The sequence below is a fragment of the Patiria miniata genome, unplaced genomic scaffold (genome assembly GCF_015706575.1).
Source record: "Patiria miniata isolate m_02_andy unplaced genomic scaffold, ASM1570657v1 HiC_scaffold_5, whole genome shotgun sequence".
NCBI classification, from domain to species: Eukaryota; Metazoa; Echinodermata; class Asteroidea; order Valvatida; family Asterinidae; genus Patiria; species Patiria miniata.
Window position 1 is genome coordinate 10,709,493 of NW_024037072.1, and position 13,098 is coordinate 10,722,590.

Here is a 13,098-nt window from a genome sequence, read left to right on the forward strand (position 1 = left end):
TTCTACACTCTCATTGGAGGGGTTATTGTGTGATCAGTATCGGAGGCTGTGATTGGCTGATGAGAGGGATTATCGTCTAGATATCTGATACAGTGTGATATGTATGTGTCTCTATCCTTGTGCCGAGTGATACATGTGCATATTTCTACTGTTGTTCCATTTGCTTTGACAATTGTCTAGTTACGTAATTTCCATGCAAAGATATAATGGCAAAAACCTGTTAAAATATCAGGATTGAACATGTATGTATATATAATTTTATAATTATAATATCAATATCATTTATTTCCATCAAAAGCAAAGTAAAAGCATCATGAGAACAAAAAGGAGTTATATTAAGATGGAGGCAAGATTTTAAAAAGCCAAAGCAAATAGGGGCAGGCCTATATAAATGCAAAATTGTAAAAACTGATTTTAAAGAATTTAAAGAATAACAGACAAACCAAATAGACAAGTGCAAATGAAACACAAGCAAAAACCAAGGACGGAGTGACTAACATACAGAAAACAGGGGTCTAAGATTTACATACAATGAGACTAAATAAATACTAGGACCTGTAGGAGGAAAGAGGGAGCCAAATAGCTGGTACATGTAAATGTAACTAAATGTATGAATTAGAATTTGTAAGTTGTCTTTGGAAATTTAACCTCCTCAGCAATACATGTATCTACCACACATGCATTTGTTAAATCTCGCTGTAGTAAGAATTGTGAGGAAACACTAGCGTACAAGAATAAGAAATTTAGAGAAATGAGTTTCATGTAATTTTTAAGAAATCATAACCAAAAGAACTATAGGAAATGGAGTAATGTTGGCAGTTTTGGAGATGGCTTCCCATCTTAATGTACATGTATGTGTGCTCATTCCTGAATTGTCGCTGGAAATTGGTTGAGTTTACATTCATAGCCATACATTTCAAAACTAATAATGTATTAAAAGATATTTTAAATGGGAGGTGTATGAAAAAACATCAATATCACATGTGTCTGCCAAAATAGTGCAACATTCAGAAAACAAATAATTAAAACTGTTTAATTTTTTTTCCTTCAATGAAATTATATATTACATTATAACCTGACTATTTCTCACTCAACTTTTTTTTACCCCATGCCATTTGGGTCCCTAGATCCAGAAATACAATCAATTACCGGTACATGTAAGTGAAAGGGTGTAAAATTTTACTTGGGCCACTCTCACCTGGACATGCTGAATCTGGGTTAAGCATCGAATAGGCATTGGAGTGGCCCAAGTAAACTTTGCACCCTTTCACTTAATTGTTTGCATTTCTGGATCCAGGGACCCAAATGGAACGGGGTTAAATGAGTGGATTGAGAAATAGTCAGGCTTGAATATAACATCTTATTTCATTGAAGAAAAAAACCTGAAACAATTTTAATTATTTGTTTTCTGAATGTTGCACTTTTTTGGCACGCTCTGTACCCATGGTCATTTCATTTTAGTGGTTACCGGTATATTGAACATTTACAAATATTAATACTAGTTTATGTGACTGACATGCATGTTTGATACCTACGGTATATTTCATTGTCTCTCTCTCTCTTTCCATTTGACAGTGTGATTCCCCTTTTATCATTGGCTTCTATGGGACCTTCTTCACAGAGAACAGGATATCAATATGTACAGAGTTTATGGATGGTAAGTCATTGCATGAAGCCGGTCTGCGATTGTACATGTACATTTACGTGTGTCCAGAATAGCAAATGTGATCGTCTTCATTATGAATCAGTTAACTGTCGCAAGATGTCAACTGTGTGTCTGTGTCATACATTTTTTGTAATCTGGTCATTAGACTTGGCTACCGAATATGTACAAATGCAGCTGACAGTTTAAATAATTGTTTCATTTAAATAATATTTACTGGGGTTTTTTTTTGGGGGGGGGGGGGGGGTTTCGGTAGCTTGATTTTGTTGTGTGCTAAAAGGTACTTTATTTCTGCTCCTCAACAATTCTTTTCCTAACAAATTTAAATGTATATGTATTTTTTTAACAGGAATCTTTTGGATATTTTCAACCCTCTGAAAATATGTTTTTATTGTTGATTGCTTTAATTGCACCCATAATGCACTAATTAAGCTTGATACATTTGAATTATTGTGGGGCTGCAAGTAATAAATTTATATTAAAGTAAATATACATCGGCAATTTCTTTTATTGGATGCCTCATTCAAAAGTGAATTAATTTTGCATTTCATGAAAAATGGCAATTCGTCTATTTTTTTTTAATGTAAAACTACATGTAGGAAATAGCACAGGGCAGACATCTTTCATTTCAGGTTTGTATTTAAGGCAACACCTTCTCAAGTCAACATAGTCAAACAAAAAAGAATATTTCTGAGTTTATTTCGGCTTAAGATAGGAATTTATGGGGACTCCCTTGGATGATACTACTACTACTATTGGAGTCTTACATGTATATAGCGCTGGAGATATGTCTATTATTAAAGAAAGGTAAATAAAGTTTATGAGAAATATGAGACCCATCATGTAGCACCTTATAATGGTTTACAAGATGCTGTGGCGCATATTGCAGCCACTGCCAGAAACACCGGGGCAAACCCCTTCTCTTAGCGATAAGTGTTACTGGGTTCTTTAACGTGCATTACACAACACATGGGACCTACGGCTTTGTGTCCCATCCGAAGGACGAAGCAATAATGGTAAAGTGCCTTGCTCAAGAGCACAAGCACCGTGTTCCCACGGTCAGGATTCGAACCCATGTACCACGGCACACGAGTCGAACACCGTAACCATTGGACCACAGCACCCCACTAAATGCTTGGATGCTTGGATTTGTGAACAACTTGGTGCAAATTTTTCTGATAAATTTTTTTTCCATGCAATGAGTAGGCCTATACATGGATTGGAAAGAGTTTAATACCCGGACATCACTTGACAGCCTGTGCACAAACCCTATGAGACTGGTCTGACAAATTCCAAGTGTTTTCTCAGTAAATGCTTCAATATTTGCCCTGCTAAATTTGACTGTTTATGACATGTTATCACTTTCTGACGGCTAATAGGTCACTGCAGGGAAAATAGTGATGACCATGTATGGAACTTATTCCCGTGGATTTTTCAACTGCTTTTTTTGGTATGTTCATGTCATTTTTCCCTCTTGTTTAAGGTGGTTCGTTAGAGATGTACAGATGTATTCCTGAGGATCTACTGGGAAGAATTACTGTATCTGTGAGTAGGCCTACTTACCTTGAGATTTATGAATGTGTGCGCAATTACAGCCGTGGAGCACATGTACATGTATGCTAAGGTTGATGTTTCAAGGGGTTATTGGCGCATTTACAGGCCAGTATTTGCCAATACATGTAAATTATTTGAAAATGTCAGTTTGATCTGACTTTTTAGGAAATTATTCGTGGTTCATATTGTTGAGTTGCCTTTTCAATGAAAAAAAAAAAAAAAATAACATTTCTTATTTTGTGTGTGGTGCATGGTTCTGTAAATATCCCAAATGTGTTTTAAGATACATGTACATTTTGGTGTTTCAAGGGCCATGAGATGTTGAAAACAGCTTAGAAGAAAAGCACCTAAAATCCTAACCTTGTCATTTTGAGATTTCGTAAATTTTAGACCGTACAATTGACTTACATGTACATGTTTTATGTGTCTTTGACCAGTAGGGCATAAATGCTCTATGGACGTAAAACAGATATGGATCGCCTTATATTTTCCTTCTGGACAGAATAATTCTCAGTTATTTATTTATGAAAAACAAATCCAGCTTGTTTTACATCTTGATGGAGCTTGTCCAGTTGACCTGTCTGATGCACTCTCTGTTTGTACAATATCAGGTTGTTAAAGGATTAACCTACCTCTGGAGTTTGAAGATCATGCATAGAGGTGGGTAACACCTATGTTTTGTAAGACTATGTGGTGTTATAACTGACATACAGATCCTTGTCATTTGATTGGTGGAACTCACATCACGTGACATTCATTATTGCTCCCATTCACGCCGGGGCTCAAAAAGTCCCATTCGCCCATGGGGAATGGGAAATACTATTCAACAGTTAGGATCACCCTTGTTCAATGGTGCGGTATTTGTGTGCAAATGTATATGCTGGTGTGTGCGTAGCGCGTATTGTTCCCAAGAGCCAGTAGCTACAGAGTTGGGTTCAAACATTTCGCGAAGGGGTGGTTTAGAAGAGAGAAATACATTTCCCGCCAATGTTGTATTGAAATAGAACTTCATATTAACTGTAAATCAAATGACAAGGATCTAGTTATATAAAACAAATATTGAGTGGCTTTAAATTGTGAACATGGTGAAATGGGAGAAATATTATCGCTCGGTAAAATCTGGACTTTTCCATTTCACTCTGCTTTGCCTCGTGAAATGGAAAAGTCCAGATTTTACCTTGCGATAATATCCCTCCAATTTTGTTTTCATGATTTTTTCACTATTTAAAAGAAAAAGCTCTTAGCTTTAATCTGATACCCAAAACATAGAAATTCACAGACCACATATTTGAAAAAAGGCATATGGTTCTTGGGTTGCATTATTTGGGGTCACCCTGTATATCTGGTCACAGTAGGCTAGGAGTGAACCTTCCCCAAACAGTCCCAAGGTTCTATCCCCCCCCCAAAAAAAGGGCTCAAAATTCAGAGTGTTTAGACACTTATCTTTTCTCTCCACTTGTTCCATAACTTTTGACCCTACTATGTAGATGTCAAGCCTTCCAATATTCTGGTCAACACTCAAGGTGACATCAAGCTATGTGACTTTGGTGTTAGTGCTCAACTCGTCAACTCTATTACAAAGACATATGTTGGAACTAATGCATACATGGCAGTAAGTTTTTCTTTGTTTCATTTGTCATGTCTGTAGATTAGAGAGGTTTCGCATACGAACGGATACGTGTATGCATACGTTTAGCTATTCGTACAACCGTTATCAACCATTGCGTTGTTTCGCATCAGGTACACATAATGCATTTGCGTAGTTGTTGGAACCAGGCAGTAATCCAAAATGGTAGCCTCTGGTGAAAACCTCATATCTGCAGCTAATCCTGCTTTCAAACACGAACAAATGCGATATGCATATTCAGCAATTTATCTCGTTTCAATCAAGTCATACATGATTAAATAACTTATCAGAAAAGAGGTTGAAAGTCAACATTTAACGCATAACGCGCGATATGTCAGTGCTCTGTACACGTGTAGCCATGGTAGCCGGTAGCGAGTTGCGTATGACGTCACAAGACCACACAGACTGATGATCTATCCAGCACACTTACTGTATCCGTTAGTTTGCAAAACCTCTCCATTATCCGCTCCGTTCACAAGTACCCCCTCACCAGCAAAGAAAGTACAGTTGGGGGATGACCGACCGACGCCATCTTACCTGACTGCAATTTTCCTGCGACGCGCGACCGTACCACTGTGTGTACATGTACATTGTACAAATCCCCTGGTGTACGTGTGGCACACACTAGGAACGGTGCGCGTCAACCAGCTAAATGTCCCACCCATGGGACGTTGTTGCTAGGTAAAAGGGCACCCTCTTTCGTTGGCGCACAGAGCCCATTGTGGCATTAACAAAATAACTTTTCCCTTGTGACATTCTCCTGTGATTGTTTACTATCCTTTATGATCATCGTCCAGCTTTTGTGGATTATTATCTAGCGTTGCAACTCACGACCAAATAATGTTTAGGCAATCGACATGTATAATCTTGGGTGATGCTTGGTTTTCAAATCACGCAGAGAACTCGTGCATGCACAAGCCTGTAGTGAATTATGATGGGAGAAAGTGGATTTCAAAATCCGGATATCCTTTTTTTTTCAAAACGAATAACAATCCGATTTCACCGGAAGTTCCCATTCAGCTCACAGTCATGCCAACAAAAAGTGACAAGTGAGGTGCCACGTGAAATGCCCTCCACAATGATTGGGTATAGTTTGCAGGATTCAGTGACCACTGGGCCTTTACAAAAACACTCCAGAGTTTTAATGGTGATAAAATGGGTGGGAACTCGTTGATAAGTCAATTAGGCAGGCATACACCAAGAAGACCACTAGCAAGTAAATGTTGTTACAGTCAGAGGCCATAGAGCAAATTGGGGGATGTTCCATTTGTGACTGGCTCCACAAAAAAGGGTATTATGTCGCAAAAAAAGTGAAATTGAGTTACATATATGTTTGGTAAGCCCACAATGTAAGATTTCATTTTGTATATAAAAGAACTCAATAGCCCCTACCATTCTGGAGATATGACGTATTTGCATACTTATTACTTCCTTGGAGTTCAAATTACACAACTGAGAAAACAGGCTTTGAAATAGCTGGCTTTGTTGTAGAACAACAGAACGATGCACACAAAATCGTTCATCAAAATCAACATTTCTGTGAATGAAACCTGAAACTGAAGGTATTAAAGATGTCATTCATGACCCCAAAAAAGGAAATTCTCATTTTGACGAAATGTTCACCCTCTCAATGTTGAGCGGACCATTACACAATAATGCTCAGTGCGACTTAATACCCTGTTTTGTGGAACCGGTCACGTTTGTTTTCTTTAGCGTGTGTCACAAAAAATGGAAGTTCTAAATTGTTTAAGGTTGGTTTGAATATCTGGTTGTCAAAGTCCAAACTGACCAGTGGATTCAAACTCGCCACTAATTTATATGACAAGAATGAGCAGAAGATCGAAGCAGAAATAGTACCTTTGGACTAATGTTTGCAATATTTACCAGTGGGGTTTATTTATGCACTTGTATACAGCTTGTAATGGTCTTTGTGAATTTCACAATATTCACCAGGCTTTGCCCAAAACAATCTCACTAGCCTGTATTTCTCACTTACCTGCAGTTTGCATTCATTTCTCATTTTATTTCCCTAGCCTGAGAGAGTGAAGGGAGACCAGTATGGCGTGCATTCAGAGGTTTGGAGTCTGGGGGTATTTCTACTTGAGGTACAGTCACTGTGACTCATGTTACATTGTTATATTACGTCTGGTTCTTTAACCAAGGATTCCTCAAAAGGCCCTAGACACTGAAGCTCGTAAGCCGGAAGAAACCTGTAGAGAGGAGACAATGAGAAGCAATTACAGTTTTAGAGGTGGGAGGAAAACCCCAGAAGAATATTCTGGGGAAATCCCACGGAATCAGGCAGGGACTGAAAACCCAATTCACATGTGGACCAGGGCAGGAATCGAACCCTGGCCATAGAGGGGGAAGGCAGGGAAAGAAACCACTGCACCAACCTGACTCCCTGTGTTCATGTAAATGTAGGTGCATGTACATGTACGTGAAGCTTATTTTAAAAGAAACATGTACAGTAACTCAGTTTGCAACTTTGCCATTTTGTGGGGTTTTCGATACTCATGGTACTACATCCAGTTAAGCATAAAAGCTTTTCAACTCAAGTACATGTATGTGGCAAAGACATTCCTTGGCCATTTTAGCTGTCATCTGATGAAATCCTATGGAATTGACAACAACTTAAGGATGTGATGTTAAAACGTTTCCGAAAACAATTCTAAGTCCGTTTACAAATTTTCAAAATGTTTGATCAAACCAGAATTATTAAAAATAGACCTGCATTCACAAGATCCTCTTTTTGAGTTAAACATACATAGCGCAAATAATTAACGTTTTCGAACCTATTTAATTTATAAAACCTTAGAAGCACTACAGTATTTGATTACATTCAGGATACACGTACTAAGATTTTACTTTGTCAATGACTGCCTGCTATTTATGCCAGTCATTGTTGATTTATCACGTAAATCACGCCAGTCTGCAGAGACAAAATGGCAGGCGTCTGCCTTTGTGAAATGGCTAAACGTTGAAACGGTTCTTAAAATATTTGCTAAATGTATACAAATTTAAACACAAGTCGCATCCTTACAGTACAGTTAAGAACAGGCTTGCACTCATATGTTTGATGTACTCATCTGGTGTGAATGTTTCCTTTTCTTCTAGATGGCAATGGGCAGATTTCCATACCCGGTAAGTCTGTGTTTTTCTTTTTCATAAATATTCTGTGTTATTGTTCATTTGTGTTCACATACAGCTCTATTTAATGTATTTTTCTAGTCTTCTGCATCATACTACTCACTTTTATCCCATTTTGAAACGTTGAATTCATCTTTCCTTACAGGTTACGCCAAGAGAACATGAACTATCGGTAAGTTAATGTGCACTTTCTCTCATGGAAACAGTTGGCATTAGACGACTAACAGTCACTTAATGGTAATTTCGTTTTTCTGATTATTTTCATCTGTCAGTAACTGGTCAATTTTAGGAATTTGATTTGTATGATTTTATGAGTGGATCTTTCAGGCTAGAAAACCAATCATTATCTTTGTCATCTTTTTTCCTTTTTAGCCAATTGACTTGCTGCAGTGCATTGTACATGAGGTGAGTTACTCTTCTAACTTTTCGGTTGTATTTAGTTTCAAAGTCAAAACATCCGTGAACATTGATTGCATAAATCTCTAACTTTCAGTTGAGGTTGTGGTTTACAAATCAAAACAAAAATAATTTCTTCAGTAGTTCCAGTGTTTGTGTGACTTTTCGACAATGATGAGACCTGTAAAGCAACTAAGTAAGTAAAAGTCTGTCACAAGTCAATGTTGCCAAACAAGCCGGCGTTTATCTAACCGGCCGGCATTTATCTCTGGTTTTAGTAGCATGAAAGGGCTGAGAATATTTGTATCCCCCCTGGATGGGATGCCATTCCATCGCAGGTTACTCCTCAGCTAATGTCGGTACCTGTTTTTTATTCTTGGGTGGAGAGAGGCAAGTGGGGATGAAGTGGCTTGCCCAAGGACACAATTAACATATAACCAGCAGCTGGATTCGAACCCTGACCCTCTGATCATGATTCACAAACCCTAATTTAGTAATTAGGGTCACACTCCCTACATTAAACTTGCCGTGCTTGTAGAGCACTGTTAATACTTATAGCTACAGTATGAAGAATCTTTGTGAACTTCAACATGTGTGATGTTATTTTCTTTGACTGCAGGCGCCTCCATCATTACCCAGGGATAGATTTTCAGAACCATTTGTGGATTTTGTAGCCCAGTGGTAAGTAGAGGTAGAATTCTAAATCATATCGACTAATTTTAGCTGTATAAACCTTTTTAAGCATGCTCATGCCATTTCTTGAAAGTTGTTGGCTGTGATGTATTTCGTATTTAGAGATTTCTGTACTTTCTTGTTCATCTCTACACCAATTATGAAGAAGTTCTTGCAGCATTTTATGTGTACATTGAGCTTGCTCATTCATTGGCTACTCTCCACGGACTGAACAAAAATTAGAGACTTTGTGCTTAAAGAGCTGTGAAATCAAAGCTTTTGCCAAGGATGACAAATGTGTAGATGTTGCTCAAAGGTCTCATGGTCAAATATTCCATTACTTGTATGTAATGGCCTAGTGTCATGGCCTAGCGGTTAAGAACACCAGACTCATGCTCTGGTGTTTCAGAGGCAAAAGTGGCGTGGGTTCGAGCCCGGGCAGACACTTGTGCCCTTAAGCAAGGCACTTAACCATTATTGCTTCGTCTTTCGGATAGGACGTAAAGCTGTAGGTCCCGTGTGTTGTGTAATGCACGTTAAAGAACCCAGTTACACTACACTAAGAGAAGGGGTTCGCCCTGGTGTTTCTGGCAGGGAGATTATCTTTAGCCATGAAGTCTGCACTTGTAAGGAAGGAAGGAAGGAATGGTTTACATAGGAACAAATATTATGTACATTTTTTCTGGTGTAGAAATGTATTTACTTGTCATGTTTCATCATTTGCCTGCCTACAGGCTACAGTGCTGTAGTGGAGTCCATCACAAGTAAATCTCAATTCAATTCACAAGTGTGGTCTAAAATAACGGGGAATGAACAAAGGAATCCCCTTGTCGTGGTTCTTTGGAATGGCTTGTGATTTGACTTGGGACTAAACATGCTTAATGACATATGATTGACTTTTGATGGACTTGCAATGGACTCAACTACAAAACTGTATGCTGAGTTTAAAATTCCTTGTACCTTCTTCAGCATGCAGAAGAATCCCATAGACCGGCCCACACCCGAAGCTCTACTGCACCACGCCTTCATCAGGACGTACGACGACGGTAACAAGCAGATCATCGCCGAGTGGGTCTACAGGAACCTGCAGGAGATCAGACTGATGGGTGCAGCAGCAGGGGGTGGGGGGATGTGAGGCTGGCTCCTCCCCACCCCCCAAGGGAACTGGTGACCTCATTGAACGGATTTTATTTATCTGGTGACCGGGGTCCACGCTTCTGTGTGCGCCTGGCACGTGGGCATGAAATGCACGGACATTGTTTATGGCAAGGGGGGAGGGGCTGCCTGGGGAGGGGCTGCCTGAGGACAAGTTTCTCCCCCCCAAAAAATCCAAAATATCAACCCTCCCCCCAAGAAGTGTCATTCTTTTTCTACAGTAATTAAACAACAAAAGGAGTATAGAAAACCACTGGAGGAGTGTAGATGTCTAGTTTTAAGTAGATGGTATAATTCTCTTCCCGCTATTGATTTCTAAAAATATGAATAAAAAAGGGGAAAGAGAGCCCCCAAGCACGAAATCAAGTCCAGTTCCCCAGCCCCTCCCCAGCCCCTCCCCCCCCCCCTTCCCCAGACTGGCTGGCCAGTCGGTACCCTGAACAGATTGGAGAAAATTAATTTTGGATGCAAGATTTGTACCCCCCCCCTCAAAATGGTTGTGCCCACCCTGCCCCTCTCTTTCCCTACCCCCACCCCCACTAAAAAAATCCTGGCTACGCCACTGGTAATTGACCTACCCACAATGTCGTGTAACGTCTACATTTCCCTTTCAAGATCAAAGGGATTAAGAGGTCACTGTAAATCCGAGGGAACACAGTCTGAAACTTGATAGGCATCCCTTCCCTTCCTAGAGCAACTAAGGGTATATGCAACGGTGCCTGAATCTGATCTTCTTGATGTTTACGTTAAAAAAGGGTGCTGCTACTATATTTCAACTCCAGCAACATCTCCATAATTATGGTTCAAGGCTGTTATTTTTGCCCTCTACGATTGATGCTCCGCATTTATCTAAGAATCAAACCTGAACAATTTTAGGGTACATGTGCATGTACCCACAAGTGCATTAATTAATGTTTGTTATAAAGGTAGAGTTGACCATTTGCAGCTATCCAAAAAGTGACCGGCCAAAATACTGCTCAAATGCTTACTTGGTTTAAAGATAGTAGTGACTCTAAACTCCCTCCTTCAGGCATACTGTCATTTTGAAGAAAACAATAAAAGAAGGTCATTTCCAAAGATGTGTCAAGTGACACATTTTTGGAAATGTCCGTTGGTACATGTAGTTGGTTTGTAATTGGGAGAATTGGTGAATGGGTGGTTGCATCGCGTCGCGTAACATCGCGTAGCTGCAATCAGCTGAATGAGGACATTTCCCAGATGCTGAATTCGGGCGCAATTTAATATATGACTCAGAAACTTTTTAATTGAAATCGAGATCCTGGAAGATTGTTTTTTTTCCGGAATATACAGCATTCACAGAACTAAAACTTTATCAGGTTAGTTGTTAAGCACCCTGCGTAAGATTTTGAGCACTTTTGTTGCTTCAAACGAGAGAAAAAAAATGCACAATTTACTAATGGTCCACTCTGCCTTTAAATAACACAAATTGGATAAAAATGATTTTGTCATTTGTAAGATCGAAAATCATATTGGCAGATTAAGGGTAAGCAATCAGTGCAATACATGTACTATGTGTCAAAAAAAAAAGTGTCACACTTTTGATCCTAAATAATTGTGTTGTTTACCAATGGAATTGAACCAAAATTTCAGATCATGTAAACAAGGCATGACAAATGTTATGGAGTGAGTTTGATAAGATTTAAACACCGTATGACAAAAAAATCTGCCACAGTCTCCAGAGCTGTATCACCATTAGAGGATGCCAAGTCAAAAGTGGCAGATTCTGAAAGTGAGTATTGTTTTCGTATGGCATTTAAATCTCACCTTCTTGCACAAAGCTGATGAAACTCGCTCCATAAAATTGTCATGCCTTGTTTACATGATCTGAAATTTTGGTTTAATTTGATTGGTTAACAACAGAGTTATTTAGGATCAAAAGTAGGACACGTTTTTTTGACACGTAGTATCAGTAAAAAGCCTTATTTTTAGACATATTAAAACAAGCTGCATCGGTGTATTGGAATTTATAAGGGAAACTTGCATATTTTACTACAAATTATTGTTTGAAATTGTGCCTCCAATTTTGCTTTTAGCAGTTTAAGGTTATGCTGTACACTGTAATTGGGGGATGGCATGTACATGCATATCTCTGTAAGGCGGATGTTTAATCTGATTTTTGATATTTTTTTCCAACAAAGTGTCGTGACTATATTTTTGAAAGCATGTTATAAGCAAGGGGCAGAATACTCCAAACGTATTCTGTGAATGCTTGAGTTCTTTTTCTGTGGATATAAAATTTGCAAAGCCTTTTTTTGGCCAACTCATTTCCGTAAAATAGATTTAAAAAATATAAATTACTACCATTTTTGGAATAAAATTTTAACTGGGTATTGTATTCTGTTCTCAAATGTTAATTTGTTTTCTGAAAACGAGGTTTATATCTGAAATATGGTACCTAGATTTCAAAGGGAAAAAACGTCTTTTATTTTGTGCTTCCCTGGTTAGGTGTTCAGCACCTAAAGGAAACCTATATACCTGTCTTTTTTTTTTAGACCTATGATAACAGACTCGAGTATTCATGTCCTAAGTGCCTCTGTGTTTTCCTAATGACCTAATAAGCAGTTTGTTCCTGGTTTTTCTCTCTATTGCCGCTCATGCAATCTATATTTAATAGTTTTATACATTGAATGCCAATTGTTCTGAATATAATGAATGTTAATAGAAAACAACCAAAGAGTACCCTGACCTGGTTGCTTCCAGGGGACTTTTCCGAGTTAAGCCTTCTTAGACACAGGTACATGTAGTTTGTTTGTGGCACTCACTGATACATCTCACTCGAACCAGCAAGTTGACCTTGGCAAGCTAAGTAGTAAAATGTCTGCACTAGTAAGCAGTAGGTCGTGGGTTCAAGTCCCACCCA

The 13,098-nt window shown here is 38.7% G+C and overlaps 1 protein-coding gene across 1 annotated transcript in view; it reads left to right on the forward strand.

Annotated features, from left to right (window-relative positions):
• The window catches only part of LOC119741777 (dual specificity mitogen-activated protein kinase kinase 5-like), a 41,214-nt gene extending 30,241 nt beyond the window's left edge, over nucleotides 1–10,973 (forward strand). The window contains exons 12-21 of the mRNA XM_038217673.1: nucleotides 1,576–1,657; nucleotides 3,147–3,208; nucleotides 3,829–3,877; nucleotides 4,705–4,829; nucleotides 6,878–6,949; nucleotides 7,962–7,988; nucleotides 8,140–8,166; nucleotides 8,367–8,399; nucleotides 9,010–9,071; nucleotides 10,032–10,973. Coding sequence (XP_038073601.1) covers nucleotides 1,576–1,657; nucleotides 3,147–3,208; nucleotides 3,829–3,877; nucleotides 4,705–4,829; nucleotides 6,878–6,949; nucleotides 7,962–7,988; nucleotides 8,140–8,166; nucleotides 8,367–8,399; nucleotides 9,010–9,071; nucleotides 10,032–10,197 — 705 coding nt within the window. The 3' untranslated portion in view covers nucleotides 10,198–10,973. The remainder of the gene's footprint in view (nucleotides 1–1,575; nucleotides 1,658–3,146; nucleotides 3,209–3,828; nucleotides 3,878–4,704; nucleotides 4,830–6,877; nucleotides 6,950–7,961; nucleotides 7,989–8,139; nucleotides 8,167–8,366; nucleotides 8,400–9,009; nucleotides 9,072–10,031) is intronic.
• Nucleotides 10,974–13,098: the final 2,125 nt, after the last annotated feature.